General features: G+C 51.0%; 1 protein-coding gene across 2 annotated transcripts in view; it reads left to right on the top strand.

Annotated features, from left to right (window-relative positions):
• Nucleotides 1–25,166, top strand: part of CARS1 (cysteinyl-tRNA synthetase 1) — a 60,066-nt gene that overhangs the window by 17,493 nt on the left and 17,407 nt on the right. For both annotated transcript variants that reach the window (XM_053559769.1, XM_053559768.1), the window contains 11 exons: nucleotides 892–1,041; nucleotides 13,746–13,886; nucleotides 14,147–14,235; nucleotides 15,626–15,747; nucleotides 21,421–21,533; nucleotides 22,060–22,188; nucleotides 22,563–22,692; nucleotides 22,797–22,900; nucleotides 23,214–23,311; nucleotides 24,037–24,226; nucleotides 24,836–24,904. In XM_053559769.1, the coding sequence (XP_053415744.1) occupies nucleotides 892–1,041; nucleotides 13,746–13,886; nucleotides 14,147–14,235; nucleotides 15,626–15,747; nucleotides 21,421–21,533; nucleotides 22,060–22,188; nucleotides 22,563–22,692; nucleotides 22,797–22,900; nucleotides 23,214–23,311; nucleotides 24,037–24,226; nucleotides 24,836–24,904 (1,335 nt within the window). The remainder of the gene's footprint in view (nucleotides 1–891; nucleotides 1,042–13,745; nucleotides 13,887–14,146; nucleotides 14,236–15,625; nucleotides 15,748–21,420; nucleotides 21,534–22,059; nucleotides 22,189–22,562; nucleotides 22,693–22,796; nucleotides 22,901–23,213; nucleotides 23,312–24,036; nucleotides 24,227–24,835; nucleotides 24,905–25,166) is intronic.

Here is a 25,166-nt window from a genome sequence, read left to right as displayed (position 1 = left end):
TAGGTAGAGTGTTGTGGTGTCATAGCTCACAGCAACCTCAAACTCTTGGGCTCAAGTGATTCTCTTGCCTCAGCCTCCCTAGTAGGCACCCACTACAATGCCCAGCTATTTTTTAGAGACAGAGTCTTACTCTTGCTCAGGCTGATGTCGAACTCCTGAACTCTAGCAGTCCACCCACTTTGGCCTCCCAGAGCGCTGGGATTACAGACATCAGCCACTGCACCCGACATTATGTTCATTTTCTTAAATGGCTCCAGTTTACACTTCCATTAGGAGTAAATGTAAATATAAATGTACGGTTATTTGCATTGTGTTGTAAGATTAGAATAAGTTGGCTCGGCACAGTGGTTCTCCCCTGTAGTACCAGCACTTTGGGAGGCTGACATAGGAGGATCTCCTGAGCCCAGGAGTTTGAGGCTGCCATGAGCTACAATGCCACTGCACAACAACTGGGCAACAAAATGAGACACTGTTTCCAAAAAAAATACCCAAAAAATTAGAGTTTAGCAATTTGTTAGGCCAACAAGGTTCCATCAGGTGCTGCCGTGATGGAGGTACTGGTACCTCTCAGTTCCTAGGTGACTGCCTGATTTTACCCCCTGGAAGTATACCCTGGAGTGCTGTTCTCACACTCAATTTGGATCAGAGAAACTGAGGCACAAAGAGAGTTAGCAGCCTGCCCAAAGTCACATATGAGGAGAGGACAACACCAGGAGTATCTGGGCCAGGGGCTTCAGAGTCCTGGTGTGGCCCTGCTGAGTGGGGTGCAAACTTTTTCGTTGACACAGGGAATGGGAGAAACCTGTCTCTTTCCTCCCTTGAGTCACCTTTGTGAACTCGGGGGTTTGCTGAGCAGTATCTAATAAGTTTGACATCTCCTTATGGTTGTAGCCATTTGCAGTAAAGTTAAATGAGACCACAGATCCCAGTAAAAAGCAGATGCTCGAGCGGATACAGCACGCAGTGAGGCTTGCCACAGAGCCGCTGGAGAACGCTGTGCAGTCTAGACTGACAGGGGAGGAAGTCGACAGCCGTGCGGAGGTAAGATTTCAATGGCTTGCTGCACACAGCGTGAGCTGCATCTCACGGGGCCCTGACTCCGGTAGCTCTGCTGTGATGGATGGTCCAGTTCTGTGGTAGCTGCCCCTCTTGCCCCATTTCCTGGGTGCAGGCCCCATTCCCCCTCCCACCATTTCCAGCAGGCAAGCAGGGTACACACTTAGAATGTGAGGGACAGCCTTCCAGGGCGGTTATTCCCAGATTCTCCAGTGGGCTCTCCCTGACATTTTTTAGTAGCAGCAGCTGGGGAAAGGAGAGGGGATTAAGGGTAAAGTGGTGAAGTGGTGTTGGGGCTTTGCCACGCCTGCTTCTGACTGCGGCCCACCAGCCCTCACCACTGCCCCGAAACCAGGGGCCTGGATCCCGCCTCTGCCCTTCACTGGCACGTTTCTTTTTAATTTTATCTCTTCTGTGCACCACATACCAGATTGCTTTTGTGTACTTGTTTCATGCTTTTTAAAATGAGTCAGGTGTAGGGTCTTCCCTGTGCTTCTGCCCTGAGCCCTGCTCCCCAGGATTTGCATGTCGGAGCTGTGGCTGCCCTGGTGCATGCCTGGGCTTTGCCTGTTCTCCTGGGACTCGCAGTTAGGATTCCCTGTTACCAATGATGCCACTGTAATTTTTTGCCCTCAGTTTTTCCTTTTTTAGAAAATCGTGGCAAATTACACTTGAAGTTTATCATCTTAATGTTTTTTAAGTGTAAGTACACTCACGTTGTTGTGTAGCCATCACCACCATTTATTTCCAGAACTTTCTCATCTTCCCAAATGGCAACTGTTTCCCCATTAAACACTGACTCCCCAGCCCCTGGTGCCCACATCTACTTCCGTCTCTGCATCTGACTGCTCTTGGGACTCCATGTGAGTGGGACCCTGCAGTAGTTGTCCTTTCTGTGTCTGGCTTATTCCACTCAGCACAGTGTCCTCAGGGTTGCCCGTGTATGGCTTGTGTCAGGGCTCCCTCCCTTCTGTGGCTGAATCATGTCCCGTTGTGTGTGTATAGACCACACTGTTCATTCACCTGCTATGAACCTGTGGGCTGTTTCCACCTTGTAGCTATTGTGAGTAATACTGCTATGAACGGGGGTGTGCGTATATCTGTTCAAGTCCTTGCTTTCGTTTTTTGGGGATAGACCCAGAAGTGGAATTGCTGGGTCATAGGATGATCATCACATTCCGTGTAACTGCTGTACCGTTCCCACAGTGGCTGCGCCACTGCACACTCCCCAGCAGTGCACGGGGCTTCAGTTTTCTTCACATCCTTGCCAGCACTTACTGTCTGTCTTTTGGATAGCAGTAGCCATTCTGGTGGGTGTGAGGTGGTGTCCCCTGGTGGTGAGTGATGTGGAGGTTTTGTATTGTCTCTCGGGGACGTTCGCAGGAATTTCTTCAGGCTGCACACCTGGGAGTGCAAATCTCAGGGGTATATGCAGGGGTATATCTGGCTCCCCAATACCACCTGCAGGTCCTGAGATCCTCTGGAAGGACTCACAGGACTCAGCATAGAGTCACAGGACTCAGCATGTCTGAGATTTGTGACAGCCACGCCGCAAGGACACAGCTGGGGAGGAGGCTCTGGCAGGGTCACAGGGACTGTGAGCAGCTTCTGGAGCTCCCCGTGTGGTGGACACAGCATGTGCAGACACATGTGGGACATGTTTTTTCCTAGGAAGCCCGTGACAGGGACTCAGTATCTAGGGTTCAGCGGGTACCATCATGGAGGCACCCTCTGCTTGGAGACAAAGCTGGGTTCCATCTGCATAAACCACAGTGTTTGTTCCTATGGCAGCTGCTGTGGCCAGTCAGGGTGTCCCAGCCCCTCAGCTTAGGGAGCGTTTCAGCTTGATGGCAGCCCAGGGTGATCCTGCAGGTGGCCTTCCTCAGAGTGACATCTGTGGGCCTGCTGGGCTCACTCTCACCTGCACAGCAGCCATATCAGAAATGTCTATGTAAACCTCACACTGCGTGTGCTGGGCGTGCGTCAGTCAGCATCTCACCCAGAGCCGTACCGTGAGGGTCTTCCTTTCCATCCCCACGAGTGCACAGTGGCAATTGTTGTGGTTTGAACGTACCTGTCTGTGACCTCTCCTGAACCTGCGCATCCTGTCTCATGCCCACTTCCAGCTGCAGTTCTCTGCACCATCTTCCGCCCCTCTCCCGTGGGGATCCCAATAAATACTGTATCTAGAACCATCTTAGAGACCTAGCTGGGCTGTGTAGATCCTCTCTGGTCCATCTGTTTCATCAGTTTTTTGTCCATTCTTTATTGCTACTACTTTTTTCTTCAGACCTTTTCTGTTCCTTTTGTCTATCATCTTAGCAGTTTAGCTCATTTTCTGGTTTAAGAATTTAAGGCCTGGCTCAGCCCCTGTAGCTCAGCGGCTAGGGTGCCAGCCACATACACCAGAGTTGGCAGGTTTGAATCCAGCCTGGGCCTGCCAAACAACAATGACAACTACAACCAAAAGATAGCCGGGCGTGTGGTGGGTGCCTGTAGTCCCAGCTACTTGGGGGGCTGAGGCAAGAGAATCACTTAAGCCCAAGACTTTGAGGTTGCTGTGAGCTGTGACACTACAGCACTCTACTGAGGGTAACAGTGAAACTCTGATTCAAAAAAAAAAAGAAAGAAAGAATTTAAGGCCATGGGGTGGGGTGGGGTAATACGGTGTAAGGCACCTCTTGGGGGTGGGACACAATTATAAGACAGACTTTACCTAACAAATGCAAACAATGTAACCTAATACTTTGTATCCTCAATGAAACTGAAGCAATAAAAAAAAGAATTTAAGGCCATAAATTTTCCTCTGAATGCTATTTTTGCTACAAATTTCATTATCATTCACTTGAGAACAACTTTTAATACCTGTTTTGAGTTTTGTAAACCCAGGAATTAACTAGAAGTATGTTTTAAATTCCCAACGGATAGTATTTTTTCAGGTTCACTTATTATTATTGACTTATAACTTAAATACCCATTGGTCAGAGACTTTGGTGTCATTCTTGACACAGAATACTTACCTTCTGATCAGCAAAGTGTGTGGGGATTCCCCCACCCCTGCCCCGCCCACCAGTCAGCGCTAGCAGCCACTGGCTGTGACACTGACCTGGCGTGAGCATCAGATCCTGTGGGCTGAGGGCTCAGTCCCGCAGACTGCCCCCACTTGGGCTGCCACTTGACAGTGGTGGGCCGTCACCTGTACTATTGCACGGTTGTATTTACAGATTTTCCAGTTATCTTGGTATTGGTGACTTCTAGTTTAATTCCATGCTGATCTGAGAGCCTGATATTACTTCTAATTGCTGATACAAAGTATTGAAGTCTCCAGCTGTGATGGTGAATTCATCTGTTTCTACTCGCAGTTCTGCAGGGTTTTGGCTCACAGATTTTGACACTCTGGCGCTAGGTGGGCACGTTAAGCACTGCTGTCCTCTCTGAGAAACAACTCTCTTACTGTTACGGGCTGCTCATCTTTATCCCTGAAAACTTTTCTGCTCTGGAACCTGCTCTGTCTGGAATTTCTACAGCTCCTCCTGCTGCTTTTGACTAGGGCTAGCCTAGGGTGTCTTTCCCCACCATCAGTCTATCTCTGTATTTACAGTGGGTTTCCTATAGAGCAGTTGGGCTTTATTTTTTGATCCATTCTGTCTTTTACCTGGTATGTTTATACCACTGACATTCAAAGTGATTATGACATAGTTGGATTAATATCTACCATGCTTGTTACTAGTTTTTATTTTTTGCCCTTGTTCTTTGTTCCTATTTTTTTCATCCACTTTTTTTTGCCTTTTGTGAGTTTAATTTTTTTTTAATTATTTTTAGTGGTTGCCGTGGAGTTTACAACCAATCCAAGTCCACTTTCACATAACATTACACTGCTTCATGGCTAGTGGGAGTGCCTTGTCAGGACAAAATGGTCTTACTCTCTCTCCCTCTTGTCCCAGGTATCACATTGTCACTTATCTTACTTATGTGTCAGCACAGACACACAAGCACACACAGCTGAACACATTATTGCTATTATTATTTTGAACAAATTATCTGTTGGATCAATTGAGAATTTAAACAAAATTTTTACTGTATTTTCACTATTCTCCAATGTTTTCCTTTCTTTATGTAGATCTGAATTTCTGACTGTCATCATTTTCCTTCTAAGAAAATTATTTTAACATTTCTTGAAAGTTCTCACTATGTCACCCTCAGTAGAGTGCTGTGGTGTCAGAGCTAACTCTTGGGCTTAAGTGATTCTCTTGCCTCAGCCTCCTGAGTAGCTGGGACTACAGGCTCCCACCACAATACCGGGCTATTTTTTTTTTTTTAGAGACAGAGTCTCACTTTATCACCCTCGGTAGAGTGCCATGGCATCATAGCTCACAGCAACCTCCAACTCCTGGGTTTAGGCAATTCTCTTGCCTCAGCCTCCCAAGTAGCTGGGACTACTGGCACCCGCCACAACACTCGGCTATTTTTTTGTTGCAGTTTGGCTGGGGCTGGGTTTGAACCCACCACCCTCTGTATATGGGGCCGGCACTTTACTCACTGAGCCACAGCGCCACCCCTATTTTTTTTTAATTGGGCTATTTTTTGTTGTTGTTATAGTTGTCATTGTTGTTTTAGCTGGCCTGGGCTGGCTTCTAACCTTCCAGACTTAGTATACGTGGCCGGCACCATACACACTGAGCTACGGGCATCATCCTTTTTTTTTGTAGAGACAGAGTCTCACTTTACCACCTTCAGTAGAGTGCCATGATGTCACAGGACTCACAGCAGCCTCTAGCTCTTAGGCTTCAGCGATTCTCCTGCCTCAGCCTCCCGAGCAGCTGGGACTACAGGCGCCCGCCACAACGCCCAGCTATTTTTTGGTTGCAGTTCAGCCGGGGCTGGGTTTGAACCCGCCACCCTTGGTATATGGGGCCAGCGCCCTACTCACTAAGCCACCCATCGTCCTTTTTTTTTTTTTACTTTTCTCCTTAGAGCTGTGGAAACAGACTAGTTTGTGAGGTTTTTCTTGCTAGCTAGACATGATGTACTATATAAAAGAGACTCCTGTAAAATGGGCCCTTGGAGATGGACTAGTGACATGCAGGGCAGGGGAGGCATTCTGGAGTCCATGACCAGGTAGGTTTCTTGGTGAGCCTGCGACGGGGCTGTGAACGTCATAGTGTTCCTCAGCTCCCCCTGGTTATCCAGAGCTGGCTGGGGTCTGAGATTCCCCTTCCCTGTGTGCAGGGCCAGGTCCTGCTATGTGTGGACATTTCCTTTCCTCCAGGTGGATTCCGTTTTGATAAAGTAGAGCAGGGCTCTCCTGCAGTTCCTTTTTCCTTCTTACTACAGAAGCAGTAACATTTTTCTCTGACATTCACTGTGAGGGCCTGGTTAAGTTCTAGATGTAAAACTCACACTGTGCCCCCCCGCCCCATGACTGAGTCCTCTTGGACTTTTTAACTCAGACTTGTCTATGCTGAGCTTCCAGGCATTTGTTGGCTACAGTTCTGGTTTTCCTGCCTCTACACTGGTTCCCATGGAGGTTTTCAGCCTGTGAGTCTTTCTTGTGATTGGTTCCCTGTACTCTCCTGATGGGCTCCAGTGTGGGGTCGGTTCCCTGTACTCTCCTGATGGGCTCCAGTTTGGGGTAGTTTCCCTGTACTCTCCTGATGGGCTCCAGTTTGGGGTCGGTTCCCTGTACTCTCCTGATGAGCTCCAGTTTGGGGTCGGTTCCCTGTACTCTCCTGATGGGCTCCAATTTGGGGTCGGTTCCCTGTACTCTCCTGATGGGCTTCAGTTTGAGGGTCGGTTCCCTGTACTCTCCTGATGGGCTCCAGTGTGTGGTCGGTTCCCTGTATTCTCCTGATGGGCTCCAGTTTGGGGTCGGTTCCCTGTACTCTCCTGATGGGCTCCAGTTAGGGGTCGGTTCCCTGTACTCTCCTGATGGGCTCCAGTTAGGGGTCGGTTCCCTGTACTCTACTGATGGGCTCCAGTGTGGGGTCGGTTCCCTGTACTCTCCTGATGGGCTCCAGTGTGGGGTCGGTTCCCTGTACTCTCCTGATGGGCTCCAGTGTGGGGTCGGTTCCCTGTACTCTCCTGATGGGCTCCAGTGTGGGGTCGGTTCCCTGTACTCTCCTGATGGGCTCCAGTGTGGGGTCGGTTCCCTGTACTCTCCTGATGGGCTCCAGTGTGGGGTCGGTTCCCTGTACTCTCCTGATGGGCTCCAGTGTGGGGTCGGTTCCCTATACTCTCCTGATGGGCTCCAGTTTGGGGGTCGGTTCCCTGTACTCTCCTGATGGGCTCCAGTGTGGGGTCGGTTCCCTGTACTCTCCTGATGGGCTCCAGTGTGGGGTCGGTTCCCTGTACTCTCCTGATGGGCTCCAGTTTGGGGTCGGTTCCCTGTACTCTCCTGATGGGCTCCAGTGTGGGGTCGGTTCCCTGTACTCTCCTGATGGGCTCCAGTGTGGGGTCGGTTCCCTGTACTCTCCTGATGGGCTCCAGTGTGGGGTCGGTTCCCTGTACTCTCCTGATGGGCTCCAGTTAGGGGTCGGTTCCCTGTACTCTCCTGATGGGCTCCAGTTTGGGGTCCGTTCCCTGTACTCTCCAGATGGGCTCCAGTTTGGGGTCGGTTCCCTGTACTCTCCAGATGGGCTCCAGTGTGGGGTCGGTTCCCTGTACTCTCCTGATGGGCTCCAGTTTGGGGTCGGTTCCCTGTACTCTCCTGATGGGCTCCAGTTTGGGGTCGGTTCCCTGTACTCTCCTGATGGGCTCCAGTGTGGGGTCGGTTCCCTGTACTCTCCTGATGGGCTCCAGTGTGGGGTCGGTTCCCTGTACTCTCCTGATGGGCTCCAGTTAGGGGTCGGTTCCCTGTACTCTCCTGATGGGCTCCAGTTTGGGGTCCGTTCCCTGTACTCTCCAGATGGGCTCCAGTTTGGGGTCGGTTCCCTGTACTCTCCTGATGGGCTCCAGTGTGGGGTCGGTTCCCTGTACTCTCCAGATGGGCTCCAGTTTGGGGTCGGTTCCCTGTACTCTCCAGATGGGCTCCAGTTTGGGGTCGGTTCCCTGTACTCTCCTGATGGGCTCCAGTTTGGGGTCGGTTCCCTGTACTCTCCTGATGGGCTCCAGTGTGGGGTCGGTTCCCTGTACTCTCCTGATGGGCTCCAGTGTGGGGTCCGTTCCCTCTACTCTCCTGATGGGCTCCAGTGTGGGGTCGGTTCCCTGTACTCTCCTGATGGGCTCCAGTGTGGGGTCGGTTCCCTGTACTCTCCTGATGGGCTCCAGTTTGGGGTCGGTTCCTTGTACTCTCCTGATGAGCTCCAGTGTGGGGTCGGTTCCCTGTACTCTCCTGATGGGCTCCAGTTTGGAGTCGGTTCCCTGTACTCTCCTGATGGGCTCCAGTGTGGGGTCGGTTCCCTGTACTCTCCTGATGGGCTCCAGTTTGGGGTCGGTTCCCTGTACTCTCCTGATGGGCTCCAGTGTGGGGTCGGTTCCCTGTACTCTCCTGATGGGCTCCAGTGTGGGGTCGGTTCCCTGTACTCTCCTGATGGGCTCCAGTGTGGGGTCGGTTCCCTGTACTCTCCTGATGGGCTCCAGTTAGGGGTCGGTTCCCTGTACTCTCCTGATGGGCTCCAGTTTGGGGTCCGTTCCCTGTACTCTCCAGATGGGCTCCAGTGTGGGGTCGGTTCCCTGTACTCTCCAGATGGGCTCCAGTGTGGGGTCGGTTCCCTGTACTCTCCTGATGGGCTCCAGTTTGGGGTCGGTTCCCTGTACTCTCCTGATGGGCTCCAGTTTGGGGTCGGTTCCCTGTACTCTCCTGATGGGCTCCAGTGTGGGGTCGGTTCCCTGTACTCTCCTGATGGGCTCCAGTGTGGGGTCGGTTCCCTGTACTCTCCTGATGGGCTCCAGTTAGGGGTCGGTTCCCTGTACTCTCCTGATGGGCTCCAGTTAGGGGTCCGTTCCCTGTACTCTCCAGATGGGCTCCAGTTTGGGGTCGGTTCCCTGTACTCTCCTGATGGGCTCCAGTGTGGGGTCGGTTCCCTGTACTCTCCAGATGGGCTCCAGTTTGGGGTCGGTTCCCTGTACTCTCCTGATGGGCTCCAGTTTGGGGTCGGTTCCCTGTACTCTCCTGATGGGCTCCAGTGTGGGGTCGGTTCCCTGTACTCTCCAGATGGGCTCCAGTTTGGGGTCGGTTCCCTGTACTCTCCAGATGGGCTCCAGTTTGGGGTCGGTTCCCTGTACTCTCCTGATGGGCTCCAGTGTGGGGTCGGTTCCCTGTACTCTCCAGATGGGCTCCAGTTTGGGGTCGGTTCCCTGTACTCTCCTGATGGGCTCCAGTTTGGGGTCGGTTCCCTGTACTCTCCTGATGGGCTCCAGTGTGGGGTCGGTTCCCTGTACTCTCCTGATGGGCTCCAGTGTGGGGTCGGTTCCCTGTACTCTCCTGATGGGCTCCAGTTTGGGGTCGGTTCCCTGTACTCTCCTGATGGGCTCCAGTTTGGGGTCGGTTCCCTGTACTCTCCTGATGGGCTCCAGTGTGGGGTCGGTTCCCTGTACTCTCCTGATGGGCTCCAGTGTGGGGTCGGTTCCCTGTACTCTCCTGATGGGCTCCAGTTAGGGGTCGGTTCCCTGTACTCTCCTGATGGGCTCCAGTTAGGGGTCCGTTCCCTGTACTCTCCAGATGGGCTCCAGTTTGGGGTCGGTTCCCTGTACTCTCCTGATGGGCTCCAGTGTGGGGTCGGTTCCCTGTACTCTCCAGATGGGCTCCAGTTTGGGGTCGGTTCCCTGTACTCTCCTGATGGGCTCCAGTTTGGGGTCGGTTCCCTGTACTCTCCTGATGGGCTCCAGTGTGGGGTCGGTTCCCTGTACTCTCCAGATGGGCTCCAGTTTGGGGTCGGTTCCCTGTACTCTCCAGATGGGCTCCAGTTTGGGGTCGGTTCCCTGTACTCTCCTGATGGGCTCCAGTGTGGGGTCGGTTCCCTGTACTCTCCAGATGGGCTCCAGTTTGGGGTCGGTTCCCTGTACTCTCCTGATGGGCTCCAGTTTGGGGTCGGTTCCCTGTACTCTCCTGATGGGCTCCAGTGTGGGGTCGGTTCCCTGTACTCTCCTGATGGGCTCCAGTGTGGGGTCGGTTCCCTGTACTCTCCTGATGGGCTCCAGTTTGGGGTCCGTTCCCTGTACTCTACTGATGGGCTCCAGTGTGGGGTCGGTTCCCTGTACTCTCCTGATGGGCTCCAGTTTGGGGTCGGTTCCCTGTACTCTCCTGATGAGCTCCAGTGTGGGGTCGGTTCCCTGTACTCTCCTGATGGGCTCCAGTGTGGGGTCGGTTCCCTATACTCTCCTGATGGGCTCCAGTTTGAGGTCGGTTCCCTGTACTCTCCTGATGGGCTCCAGTGTGGGGTCGGTTCCCTGTACTCTCCTGATGGGCTCCAGTGTGGGGTCGGTTCCCTGTACTCTCCTGATGGGCTCCAGTGTGGGGTCGGTTCCCTGTACTCTCCTGATGGGCTCCAGTTTGGGGTCCGTTCCCTGTACTCTCCTGATGGGCTCCAGTTTGGGGTCGGTTCCCTGTACTCTCCTGATGGGCTCCAGTGTGGGGTCGGTTCCCTGTACTCTCCTGATGGGCTCCAGTGTGGGGTCGGTTCCCTGTACTCTCCTGATGGGCTCCAGTGTGGGGTCGGTTCCCTGTACTGTCCTGATGGGCTCCAGTTTGGGGGTCAGTTCCCTGTACTCTCCTGATGGGCTTCAGTTTGGGGGTCGGTTCCCTGTACTCTCCTCAATGGGCTCCAGTTGGGGGACAGCAGTTTTCCCTGTGACCTTACCTCTCTTACAAGTCTGAGAAGAGTTGCTGGTCTTTTAGTCTTTTTTTCAGCTTTTTGCCTGCTGTTTGGACAGAGTAGCGACTTACAAGCTTCTTGAATGGAAGGAACTGGAAATCAGAAGCCTCTAGGATTTTAATGTTCGTACAATTTGGATTAGTAATCTGTATGCTTGGCCAGCAATTTTGAGTGTTCTTATCTTCAGGCAAGTTGTAGAAATGCTGTTTGAGAAGTATTTGCTGGGTGTGCCCTTATGGTTTCAAGCTCTTTTCTCTAAGTACTTTGAGATTATTCCGCTGTCTTGATGAGAATGACTGGCTGCCCTTAGAGTCCCCTTTCTTTTCTCTCTCCACAACATCCAGGTTTTTTTTTTGGCGGAGGGCAGTTTCTGGCCGGGGCTGGGCTTGAACCCATCACCTCTGTCATATGGGGCCGGTACCCTACTCCTTTGAGCCATAGGCGCCGCCCACGCCCGGGTATTTTTTTATTGTTGTTGCGGTTATCATTGTTGTCTACCAGGCCTGGGCCTGGTTCTGACCCACCAGCCTCAGTATATGTGGCAAGCACCCTACCCACTGAGTATGGGCACTGCCCAGAATTGCCTTTCTTTTCTAGGTAAATGTCTTTTCTGTCTGCCTTCTTATAAAAATACTCTTCTGGTTTTGATTTTCTGTAATTTCATTAAGGCATCCTAAGAGATTTTTTTTTTCTTTTTTTTGAGAAAAGCTCACTGCAGCCTTGAACTCCTAGGTTCAAGTAATCCTCCTGCCTTAGCCTTCCAAAGTACTGGGATTACAGGCATGAACCACCATACCCAGCCTAAGACGTCTATTTTTACTTGTCCTGTTGGGTATCTTTTATTCTTCCCAAGTCTGTAGGTTGTTGTATCAGTTCTGAGAAATTCACCATCACCTCCGCTCTATCCCTCTCTCCTCTCCTCTAAGATTACAATCAGAAGTGAGTCGTATCTTTTTGTTTCTTACTCTGTGTCTGGTAACCTGTCTTTTCATATTTCCTTTCTTATTTCTATTTCATTTTGGGTGACTTCGTTCACTCATTCTCTCGCCAGCTGTCTTACCTATCCTAGTCAGTGTTTTTATTTCTGGAGTAGATATGTTTTATCTCTAAAAATACCATTTTTTGTATTTTCAAATCTGCCTGGGCCATTTTGATAGAATTTTATTTTTATTTATTTGTTTATTTATTTTGAGACAGAGTCTCACTTTATCACCCTCGGTAGAGTGCCGTGGCATCACAGCTCACAGCAACCTCCAGCTCTTGGGCTTAGGCGATTCTTTTGCCTCAGCCTCCGGAGTAGCTGGGACTACAGGCGCCTGCCATAACACCCGGCTATTGTTTAGAGATGGGGTCTCACTCTTGCTCAGAATGGTCTCAAACCCTTGAGCTCAGGGCAATCCACCCACCTCGGCCTCCCAAGTGCTGGGATTACAGGCGTGAGCCACCACGCCTGGCCTTTGATATCATTTTATTGACTGCTATTGCTTTATCCTCTTGTGATTCTTTTTTTTTTTTTAATTTTTTATTAGTTTCATTTATAGAATGCAGTTTATAGTTTTTTTTTTGTTGTTGTTGTTGTTTTTGTTGTTTTTTCAGTTGTTTTTTTTTTTTTTTTTTGGCCAGGGCTGGGTTTGAACCCACCACCTCCAGCATATGGGACCAGCGCCCTACTCCATTGAGCCACAGGTGCCGCCCCTCTTGTGATTCTTTAAACATTTCATACTTACTATTTTTGTTGTGTATCTGGTAACTGTAGCATCTGAAGCTCTTGTGAGTGCCAATCTGTTGTTTGTCATCTCTGCTGTCTCTCATTCATGGTTGCTCATGTCCTTGGGCACCTTAAGTAGGGTCTTAGGCCTGCCGAGTCTAGATCTATGGTGATCCTCAGAGCTCTAATGCAGAAGCTTCCCTGAAAGCCGGGGCACCACCCATGTGAGGGCACTGTGGCCCTCTCGAAGGTTTCTGTCCCTGTGCTTGTGACAGCCCAGCGTCTGCTTTCTGTGGCAGCCTTTGCTTCCCTGGGGCACATGCCCCGCCCTCTGTGTGCCCCACTGTGATGGGGAGGGCATGAGCACCCTTGCAGATATGTGCTGTCACTTAGCAAGCCCACAGCATGGGTCTGTGTTGGTGGCCAGGGCTGCCTGGAGAGCCTGGCCCACGGGGGCCTAATGCCCCTTCTCTGTCAGTGTTGTGGGTACTCTGTGCCCTGCGGTGTCCTTGCTCTCTGCCGGGTCGTTTCTCTATACCTATTCTCTCTAACTTTTGTTTTTCCCTCCTGCTCTCACAGCAGACCATAGGCTGCCTTCTTGGCACCAGTGCCTGTTCCAAGTCACCAGGCTGAGAACATGAGATTCCTCTAGAGCAGGTCAAGGTTGGACATTTCTGCCGTCTGACCTGAGTACAGTTGAGGATATGTCTCGCGCCAACAATGTGTGTGCGGTCATGGGGCACTGGTCACATAAATGCCATGTTGTGGCAGACTGGTGGCCTTTTCTCCTGTTCGTGGTGTGTGAAGTGGAGATGCAGCCTTCAAGACCTCCAGGGCTCAGGGCCCTGCCCATCTCTCTCACCTTTTGGCTGTCCTCATCCTGAATCCTTTCTGAGTGTTCCACATGTCTGTGTTGGAGGTGATGTGCTATGTGCACTGCTGCACACCCTCCCAAACCACCCTGGCCTCTCACTCACTGTGCCTGAACCCACATGCCCTCTCAAGTCTGCGCCTCTGTTCGGGTGAGAGCCTCCTGCTGGTGGAGTCTCATGTTTGAGCATCGCTGTCTCCCAGAAGATGGTGGCTCTTCGAGGATCAGGGCTATGCACAGGGTGCAGGGTGCTCCTGTGTGAAATGTGTGGCCCATTTGTGGATACCTCTTTCTTCAGGTATTGCTGCAAGAGGCCAAGGATTTGCTTTCTGACTGGCTGGATTCCATGTTCGGCAGTGAGGTGACTGACAATTCCATTTTCTCCAAACTGCCCAAGGTCTGGGAAGGAGAGTTCCACAGAGACATGGCAGCCCTGAATGTAAGTGCTACAATTGTCTTGTTCTCATTCTCAGGCTGAGGCCCTTGATCTCCCAAAACCTCACCATGTTCACTTTGCAGCTTAATTAAGTGCACAAATCAACATTGAACTTGAGCCAAAGGGCATAAGGGGCTTCTTTGGTTTGTTTTTTGTTTTTTCCTTTTGGTGTGTTTCTTGTGTGATATTAAGTGCTTCTTAACATCATACAAGCTGCAGTTTTCAGAAGGGAAAATCCAGGGACTTTCTCTTGTCATGGACAGGTTCTCCCTCCGGATGTCTTAACCCGGGTTAGTGAGTATGTGCCAGAAATCGTGAACTTTGTCCAGAAGATTGTGGACAACGGTTATGGGTAAGCACAAGTGCCCTCCTTGGGGCTCCAGCATGTTCCAGGGTTGGGGGAACAGGAGGGCTGGGATTCAGAGCTGCAGGCCAGTCCAGCAGCCAGCCCACACTAACCCTCTTGGCATGGTGCTTCTTTCCCACAACTTACCTCCCAGTTCTGCTATAAAGCATTATAGTTAGAATTGCTTTACAGTTAAAGCCCTATAGGATTTTTATTTCCTCTTAGCTACCATCATAGTAGGTATCTAACTATAGACACCACCTCTTGGTTCAAGGCAGCAGTAAGAGAGGAAGAGGGTATTGGCTACACTTATACCCATTCCCAAAGCCCCTCACAGACTTCCTCTTATAGCTCTGGGCCCAGACCAGGACCTGGGACACTGCAGCCCCAAGGCTGAAAGCAGGGGTCTGGATAGCCAGCCCCTTTAGATGGGTCCTGCCAAGAAGCTAGAGAGTTAAGACCACTGGCTTCTGGGGTCCTAGAGCTGTGTGGTGGTGAGTGTAAACTGGCTTTTGGGACACTGAGAAGGCTCATCCTGGCATTGTACTCAAGGGAGGGTATATTTCATCAGCATCTTGGCTGAGATTTCAGTGACTTCTTCTTGGCGATCCTAACATGCGCTGCTGCCCTTCCACGGCTGTCCCATTCTAGTGCTTTCTAACCACAGGAGCACCCTCACCTCAGTCTCTGAAGAGCATTTTCAGAAATGGCTGATGGGCGGCAGGATAGTTGGGGACTAAGTGTCTACGGTATTCGGCTCTGTTTCCAATTCCCTGCTCCAGGAGAGCTACTCTTGCAGGGCAGTGGCAGGGCTCTGTGCCCAGTTTAAGGTTGCCACCCCTGCACCTGGCAGGAGCCCCACAGGCACAACAGGTTCCACACACAGTGTCCAGAGCAGCCCAGGATCTTAAAAAGTGAAAATGTAGTCATTTCCTCCTACTGAACACAAACCCCTGAGGGGCAGCATGAGACCATGTGCCCAGCTGAGGGGCACTGGCAGCCCATGCTCAGAGAAGACAGGGTGCCACAGACTGGAGTGGTCTGGAGTGTTTTCTGGAGGCTGGGGGCTGTGGCTGGACCCAGCAGATGGGTGAGATGTAGACAAGGAGAGGCAGGGCTGTGCCACACGAGGACTGCCCTGGCACTGGCAGGGTGGGAGCACCCCTGCAGCAGTGAGGGGCTGCTCTGTTGTGGGACACACCCTGTCAACATCTTGCTCAGCCCACACAGCTGTTGGGGTTTTCAGTTGCTGTGGTAGAGAATGAGGAAGAGCAGAGATTTGAGCAGGCCATGGATGTCACAATTTTGTCACCCGTCTTGACATTCTATTTGTTGTCTTATGGAGTATCTTGGATCTGGTAGGCCTCTCCCAACCAATTCCTTGTTTGTTTTTCAGCTACGTGTCCAATGGATCTGTTTACTTTGATACAGTGAAGTTTGCTTCTAGTGGGAAGCACTCCTACGGGAAGCTGGTGCCTGAGGCTGTGGGGGATCAGAAAGCTCTTCAGGAGGGGGAAGGTAAGGAGGGAAGAGGCCACGAAGGAGCAAGAGAACGAGGCTCGGGCTCTCTCACCTGCCAGCCCAACTGTGCTCATCATCATGGTCACAGTGGGTGTGCTGAGCCCACTGCTGAGGTCTGTGGGAACAGTGTATTTTCACATAAAGGAATCTTAGCAGTTTTCTACCTGAGACCATAATACATTTTTTAAAGTCGATGCATAATAATCGTACGTATTTATGGGATACATGTGAGATTTTGTGCTATGTAGTGATGTGTAGTGAACAAATAAGGGTAATAAGGCTATCCATGATCTGCAACATTCATCATTTCTTTGTGTTGGGAACATTCCAGATCTTCTCTTCTGGCTGTTCTGAAATATATAATAAATTATTGCTAATTAGGTAGGTGCAGTGGCTCATACCTCTAATCCCTGCACCCTGGAAGGCCAAGGAAGGAACAGAGCATCCATTGAGCCCAGGAGCTTGACACTAGCCTAGGCAACATAGGCTGTCAAAAAGTTTTTTTGGCAGTTCAGCATCCGTAGCACAGTGGTTATGGTGCTGGCCCCATAAACCCAGGCTGGTGGGTTTGAACTTGGCCTGGGCCAGCTAAACAAGAATGTCAACTGCAAAAAAAAACAAAACAAAAAACAAATAGCTTGGCCTTGTGGCCGGTGCCTATAGTCCCAGCTGCTTGGGAGGCTGAAGCAAGAGAATTGTTTAAGCCCGAGAGTTTGAGGTTGCTGTGAGCTGTGACGTCACAGCACTCTACCGAGGGCGACATAATGAGACTCTATCTAAAAAAAAAAAAAAAGGTTTTATTAAACATTGGCCAGGCTTGGTGGTATGAAGCTATATTCCCAGCTACTGGGGAGGCTGAGACAGGAGGATGGCTTGAGGAGTTTGAGGATTCAGTGAGCTATGACTATACCACTATATTTGTACCTAGGTGAAAGAGCGAGACCCTGCCTCTAAAAATAATAAGTAAATAAATTATTGATAACTATAGAGTAGAGCCTCTGTAAGTTGACCACCCAAGGGACTATAACAAACCAGACAACATATGAAGGTGGTCAATGTAAGGAACTAGGCCTGCTGTAGTCATACATATATACATGTTGTGCATGTCCGGTCCGTGAAAATTAGTTGAACTTGAGGTGTTCAGCTGTGGAGCTCTACTGTAGTCACCTCACTCTGCTGTCATCACAAGAACTTATTTCTGCATGTAACTGTGTTTATACCCAGCAACCACCTTTCTTCACTCCCCGAGCCGCACCCTTCCCGGCCTCGGGTAACCACCACTCCACCACTGTGTACCTCCTTGGTTTCCACTTTTTTACCTCCCACATGTGAGTGAGAACATGCTGTGTTTGTCTTTCTGTGCCTGGCTTATTTCACTTAACATAGTGACCTCCTGTTCCAACCATGTTGCCGCACATGACAGGATTTCATTCTTTTTTATGGTGAGTTATTTTTTTGAGACAGTTTCACTATGTTGTCCTTGGTAGAGTGCTATGGCGTCACAGCTCACAGCAACCTCCAGCTCTTGGGCTTAGGTGATTCTCTTGCCTCAGCCTCCCTAGTAGCTGGGACTACACGTGCCCGCCACAATGCCCGGCTATTTTTTGTTGCAGTTTGGCCGGAGCCTGGTTCAAACCTGCTGCCCTTGGTATATGGGGCCAGCACCCTACCCACTGAACAACCCAGCCTGGCTATTTTTTTTTTTTGGTGCATTGTTGTTTTAGCAGGCCCGGACTGGGCTTGAACCCTCCAGCCTTGGTGTATGTGGCCAGCACCCTACTCACTGAGCTACAGGCACCGAGTCTGTGGTGAGTTATTTTTTAAAAAACAAAAAAGTAAATATAGCGTTATCTGTTTTTGTTTTGAGACAGTCTTACTTTGTCACCCTTGGTACAGTGCCATGACATCGTAGCTCATAGGAACCCCAAACTCTTGGGCTAAAGTGATTCTCTTGCCTCAGCCTCCCAAGTAGCAGAGACTACAGGCACCCACCACAATGCCCGGCTATTTTTAGAGACGGGTCTTGCTTTTGCTCAGGCTAGTCTTGAACCTGCGAGCTCAGGCAATCCACCTGCCTCGGTCTCCCAGAGTGCTGGGATTATAGGCATGAACCACCACGCCAAGCCTACAGTGCTGTCTTGAGAAGCACAGTGGCCCCTGGGCCGTGATTCTTGGAGCTAGTGTTAACTAAATGTGCAAGGTTTAGGATGGTTTGGGAAGATTGGGACAAATGCCAAATGATGTGTGTGTGCTGATGATCCCATGCCCATCTGGGTCCAAATACTTTAAACATGGACATCAGGCTTTTTCTAGACCAGGCAGAATTATATTTGAAACAGTTCCATCATGTTTTCTCCATGCTTATTCCACAAGTGAATCTGGGGACATACCTGTAAGAGCCAGGATCTGACACGTCCCTGCAGAACGGGGCTTGCTCTCTCGTGCCAGGATGTTTTCTACTTCAGCACCCTCACTCCCACCCCAGTGTTTCTAGAAGGCATTTGGCCATAACTATATTCATACTTTTGATGGAGTAATTTTACCTTCAGGGCTCTATTCTAGAGAAATATCAGGGCCTGGGTGGCCTGTGGCTCAGTGAGTAGGGCGCTGGCCCCATATACCGAGGGTGACAGATTCAAACCTGGTCCCAGCCAAACTGTAACAAAAAAGTAGCCAGGCATTGTGGTGGGTGCCTGTGGTCCCAGCTACTTGGGAGGCTGAGGCAAGAGAATCGCCTCAGCCCAAGAGCTGAAGGTTGCTGTGAGCTGTGACTCCATAGCACTCTACCGAGGGCAACAGACTGAGACTCTGTCTCTAAAAAAAAGAGAGAAAGAAGTATCAGGGCCTAAAACAAAATAAGACAATACAAAGATACATAAAGCCAGACAAATGACATTAATATCAGACCCAGTGTCATTGAAGGCTCCAGCCCTGGTAGGATTAGAGGGGGAGACTTAATAACAGTGAAAGACCTTGAGCCCTGAGGGACTCAATCGTGTGCTTTGGTGGACTTAATAACGTTGCTGGCCTCCTTATCCCTATGGCATAAGAAGAGGCTTGCCTGTATCTGTGAGAGGAAATGGCATGCGTTCCTCAGGCCAAGAATTGGTAAGGATATGAAAGGTTTGAAATGCAGTGAGCAGCCTTGACCTAGGAGTTGGGGAATTTGCACTTGGAGATTAAAGAACATCTGTTTTTAAAATTTATTTTTATTTTTAATTTATTATTTATTTATTTTTGTAGAAACAGGGTCTCTCTCTTGTTCACGCTGGTCTCGAACTTCTGGCCTCAAGCAATCCTCCCACCTCTGCCTCCCAGACTGCTGGGATCACAGGTGCAGCCACATGCCCAGCAGATGCCCAGCCTCATCCATTATTTTAAACACAGAGAACCAAATGCCAGGCTTGAAAAGGAGGTGTCCCCAAATTCCAGATGACCAGTCTCACAGAGCCCTATTCTCTGAGCACAGTGCAGTTATGCAGGACTGACACCAGTGGGATAGAGAAACTTAGAGAGTGTCTGCAGGTTCAGATCTTGTTCCCGCTCCCGAGTAGCACAGGCAGAACCACAGGGGAGGAAGCACACAGAACTGAGTGTCAGCGAAGGGCCTCATTCCACAATTTGGAGAATGCCCTGATAGTGCCAACATAAGGAAATTTATCTGTTTTGTTTTTTTTTTTTTTTTTTTTTTTTTTTCAGTTTTTGGCCGGGGCTGGGTTTGAACCCACCACCTCTGGCATATAGGGCCAACGCCCTACTCCTTTGAGCCATAGATGCCGCCCAGAAATTTATGTTTTTAAATGCAGTTATTAAAAAACAAAGGTTGGGCCAGACGTGGTGTCTCACTTCTGTAATCCTAGCACTCTGGGAGCTTGAGGCAGGTGAATCACCTGAGCTCAGGAGTTTAAGACCAGCCTGGGCGGCTCCTATGAGTAGGGCGCCGGCCCCATATACCGAGGGTGGCGGGTTCAAACCCTGCCCTGGCCAAACTGCAATAAAAAAATAGCCGGGTGTTGTGGCAGGCACCTGTGGTCCCAGCTACTCAGGAGGCTGAGGCAAGAGAATTGCCTAAGCCCAAGAGCTGGAGGTTGCTGTGAGCTGTCATGCCACAGCACTCTACCGAGGGCGACAAAGTAAGACTCTGTCTCAAAAATAATAATAATAATCAGGTAATAGATTTTCATGTTACTGTATTCATGGTGATGAGAAGTTTGAAACATAAATATGCATTCTCTGTCATATCAAGTGCAGCTAAAAGAGCAGGTTGCAGTCGCTGCCACAGAGGGACAGTGCGAGGGAGACGTGGGTGCAGCTGTCCTCCTTGTCAGGTGTACCTGTGGTCTTGCCTGCAGTGATTTTTTTTTACTTTGTGAATTAATACACCAAGATGTTAATAGTACTTACTCGTGGGTTAAAAGATTATGGCGTATTTTTCCTTTTCTTTGAAATTTTCCAAAGTTTTCTACATTTAGTACATGTTTTATGATCATTAAGTTGGTGGTTTGTAAAAATGTCTTTAGCAGGGCTTTCCCTTACGACTGCTTAGGTCTGTTGTCTGATCACTTACAAATCTGAAAGCCTGTTTGTTAATTGGAAAGGTCACACTTTGTTTGCATTTCCTGACGCCACATGAGGTAGGAACTTGCAATGGAGTCTGTTGTCCAGAGTGGGTGACAGCACTCAGGGAAAGTCAGACCTTAGACAATGGATACATGGGCCAGGCAAGACCCTCTGGGGCCCGGCCACCCTTGTGCATGGAGCCAAGGTCCTGGCTCTCTGCCAACTCTGATCGCAGGTGACCCTCCCTGTGTGAAGTGTGGGTTAATTTCAGGAGCTCAGATCTCCGGGTGATCTCACACGTCATCCAGGGAAATCCCTACAGCGATGGTGCTTTCCTTTCCTGGAGAGTGAGCAGCTGTGCTCCAGGTAGCAGTTGGCCAGGTGTCACCAGGATGGTGCCTGGAGCTCCCCGAGAGTATGGGTTCTTATCCCTCCTGCCAGACACGCTGTCTTTGCTGGCCAGTTGATGGTTGGCTTTGTCTGGGAAATGGAGTTTGTACTGAGCAGCACTCCCCTTTACTCACCGGCTTTCTCAGTTGTCTGGGTTCTTTCACCCTTTTCCCCTCATGAACATAGGAGGGACAATGAGTGCTACCTTCATCACCACCTCACCTCCAAGGCCGTGTCTGACACACCAGCTCAGCCTCATCCTCCCATCTTCGGAGCCCACAGGACAGGGATGATGGTTATGCGTGTTATTGACGGGTCGAGCCCATCTGCACAAGCCAGGGGCTCTGAGCCATGCCCCAGTGAGCTGTGCTGCCGTGATACCTCCTGCCCATCGCGCAGGGAACATCACTCATGCTAGACACAGTGGGCCGAGGATGAGGGAGGCAATAGCAGATGAGTGTCTTAAGGAGACTTCAAATCTGTCTTTAGGCCCAGTGAGGTCTGCACAGACACTGGTGTGTGAGCCCGTGACTTCTGAGCTTATAAACACTGTTTCATAAATGTAGATGAAAATCTGTTTATACGTGGAAACTTGCAGAGCTTGAGATAAGTTCAGAAATAAATTAGCAGTATCAGCCACTAGACCGCCAGCGTGGCTGGATGTGAGACGCTTTGGTCTGTGTGTGCTGAGCGACCTACTGGCCTCCCTTGTGCTTCCAGGTGACCTGAGCATCTCTGCAGACCGCCTGAGTGAGAAGCGCTCACCCAACGACTTTGCCCTCTGGAAGGCCTCTAAGCCAGGGGAGCCATCCTGGCTGTGTCCTTGGGGGAAGGTGAGCAGCCTGGGAGGTCAGGGCTAGCGGGCAGCAGGAAAGGGCACTGGCACCAGCCGCACACCCTTGGTCCCCCATGAGAGGCAGCCCTGCATTTGAAGGGTGTGGTCGCTGGACCAGAGCCCTGTGCTCTGGTGCTGGTGCCATACAGAAGTTCCTAGTCCTGGAGGGTTGGGCCTCACAGGGACACCCTGGTCCCTTCTGGGACTTCCGTTTCCTGGAAGGGGGTGCTATGTTTTGTGATCTCTCGTGCTCCCTATGCCAACAGTCCTCACTGAGTACCCAGGAAGGGTGTGTGGCCTGTTGCCATCTAGGTCTGGCAGGTTCTGGAAGTTAGTCACAGACATCAGCAAAGCCTCAGCTCACGTGAGGATGGTTTTGAACTTTAAAGGCCACCTACCATCTATTTGATGTGTGGAATTTGACACCTGTTCTAGTGAAGTTCAGAGGGTTTAAGTGCCATTAACTTGTAGGGGTAAAGGCCTGGGGTGGGGCTGCTCAGTCATTGGTCTCTGGGTTTCTCCAGGGTCGTCCGGGGTGGCACATCGAGTGCTCTGCCATGGCAGGCACCCTCCTAGGAGCCTCAATGGACATCCATGGAGGGGGCTTTGACCTCCGGTTTCCCCACCACGACAATGAGCTGGCACAGTCGGAGGTAGGCATAGACTGCGGTCGTCTTCTGGAGAGGAGGGTGTGGTATGGGGCAGTGGTAGAAAGTCAGCCCAGGCCCTCCGGAAGGGCCTTTCTCACTGGACTTGACACCTTCCGTCTGGCTTTGTCAGTAGAATTGAGCCCTAACCATTTAGTCTGGATTCCCACATTGACAGCCTGGCCTTTGGCAACAGACAGGCCCACATTTGAACCAGTCATGTTATCTGCCAGCTTGTGACCACGCAGACCCTCCGAGTCCCAGTGCCTCACCCCCACCCCAACCCCCGGAAATGCAGCATCACCTGTGGACGGCACAGATAAGTGAGCCAAGGATCCCATAACACATGGCTGTCGCCGTCCCTCCCTCTTTCTACACAGGCCTACTTTGAAAACGACTGCTGGGTCCGGTACTTCCTCCACACAGGCCACCTGACCATTGCTGGCTGCAAGATGTCGAAGTCACTGAAAAACTTCATCACCATTAAAGATGCCTTGAAAAAGCATTCAGGTGAGCCCTGGCTTCCCACAGACCCCATGTGCCTTCTCCTGGATGCATGCTGTGTCCATAGCACTTGGGAAGTAAGAGTGTGGCCGTTGTGGTTTTGTCCCTAGCGCGGCAGTTGAGGCTGGCCTTCCTCATGCACTCCTGGAAAGACACGCTGGACTATTCAAGCAACACCATGGAGTCAGCACTTCAGTACGAGAAGTTCCTGAACGTGAGTCCCCAGCCCCTTCCCCACTGCAGTGGGCACCTGAGGTTAGCTCTGGCGGGGGGGGCAGCTCCATCGCAGCCGGGCCTCATCCTTCTCCTTTACTGTCTACTCTCTGTGGAGCAAGTATCCCTATGGCTGAACCAGGATCGTGTTTCTGTCTCAAAGAAACATCTTCCACTTTCTTCCTGACTACTTGCATCATGTCAGTGCATTCTGGGTTTTTAGATTTTTGCCTAAAGTAAAATCACACAAGTAGGACGGTTTATCAGCTGTTTCTGGATGGAAGAGTTGCCTACATGCTGCTTTTTGATTTTAGGAGTTTTTCTTAAATGTGAAGGACATCCTTCGAGCTCCTGTCGATGTCACTGGTCAGTTTGAAAAGTGGGAAGATGAAGAGGCAGAGCTGAACAAGAAGTAAGAGGGGTCTTGGTGCCCGTAGCACAGTGTTTACGGTGCCAGCCACATGCACCAAGGCTGGCAAGTTCGAACCCCGCCCGGACCAACTAAACGACTACAACTGGAACAAAAAAAATAGCCAGGTGTTGGGGCGGTGCCTGTGGCTCAATTGGTAAGGCGCCGGCCCCATATACCGAGGGTGGCGGGTTCAAATCCAGCCCCGGCCAAACTGCAACCAAAAAATAGCTGGGCGTTGTGGCAGGCGCCTGTAGTCCCAGCTACTCGGGAGGCTGAGGCAAGAGAATCGCTTAAGCCCAGGAGTTGGAGGTTGCTGTGAGCTGTGTGATGCCATGGCACTCTACCAAGGGCCATAAAGTGAGACTCTGTCTCTACAAAAAAAAAAAATAGCCAGGTGTTGTGGCAGGCACCTGTAGTCCCAACTACTTGGGAGGCTAAGGCAAGAGAATTGCTTAAGCCCAAGAGTTTGAGGTTGCTGTGAGCTGTGACACCACGGCACTCTACCAAGAGCAACATAGTGAGACTCTGTCTCAAAAAAAAAAGTAGTAGTAAGAGGGACCCCCCTCTCTGGAGTCTGGGAGCCTGTCCATAAGCGGTGCCCACCATAGTCTATGCCCTGGACCACTGGAAACAGGTCCCGCTGATGGGACTGTTCTGGTTGTAGAACCTCACAGAGAGTTTATATGGTGTGTTTTTATATCCCACGTTCCGTCTTTTTTGCTCAGCTTTTATGACAAGAAGACAACGATTCATGAAGCCCTCTGTGATAACATTGACACCCGCACGGTGATGGAGGAAATGCGGGCCTTGGTCAGTCAGTGCAACCTCTACATGGCAGCCCGGAAGGCAGCAAGGAGAAAACCCAACCGAGCTCTGCTGGAGAGCATTGCTCTGTACCTCACCCACATGCTGAAGGTGAGCCAGGCCCCAGCCCACACTCTTAGCCACACACGCCCGGGCAACAGGCCTCGTGACAGCAAGGACAGAGCCCAGGTCTGCTGATGTGCCTCTGAGGCACAGGGTCACGCGTCTGTGCCCCTTGCTTCCTGCTGCACTTCCTGTGAGTTAGAAGTGAGCCCATGGACCTCCCACCCTGTGAGGTTCTTCCCTTTGCCTCAGTTTTCCTCTCCTCCTTCTGGACTCTGAGCATATCTTGTGTGCGACCTTTTCCCAGCAGCACATTGTGCCGTGAAGTGGTTCTCCAGAGGCCCATGGGGCCTCAGGGTGACTTGTCCACCTTGGCCTTCTGCTTCCTGTTATTGGGCTTCAGAGGCTTTGTGTGAAAAAGGGCCATGAGGGTGGCTCTGAGCCCAGGCCATCCTAGAGGGGAGAAGGGCCAGGGTTCTAGGACCTTTGGCACAGCTTCTCCCATTCTTTCCCTGTCCCAGAACCTACCAGGAGGGTTACCTGTCTCCCCACCACCCCTGAGATGCTGGAACACAGTGGTGGTAGCCCTCTCACTTTGTACACCCACTCAATGACCTTTTCATCTTCTCCTGGCTTATATCCTGTTTCTTTTCCAAGATCTTTGGGGCCATAGAAGAGGAAAGCTCCTTGGGCTTCCCAGTCGGAGAGCCAAGAACCAGCCTGAATGTGAGTAGAGTACATCTGTGCCCAGAGAATCTCCCTCTCTCTCTCCCTCCCCAGTGCACACTCCTTCAGGCTGCCTGTCCCATGGGGTCCGCTCTGAGGGTGCTGTCTGCCTTCTGCACTCACTCCCTTCCTGCCTCCTGTTCCTCCAGAGCCCCTCCTCTGTCACTCTTTGGACATTTGGGGAGCAATGTTGGGTCCCACCTACACACCCCCCCCACCCCCAGGCTGAGCCTGCAGGTTGAGGTTCATATCTGGCTCTGCC

This window comes from Nycticebus coucang, chromosome 14 (assembly GCF_027406575.1).
Source record: "Nycticebus coucang isolate mNycCou1 chromosome 14, mNycCou1.pri, whole genome shotgun sequence".
In the NCBI taxonomy this organism is placed as follows: Eukaryota; Metazoa; Chordata; class Mammalia; order Primates; family Lorisidae; genus Nycticebus; species Nycticebus coucang.
The sequence above is the reverse complement of the archived record's forward strand: the minus strand, read 5'-3'. Positions and strand labels throughout refer to the sequence as shown.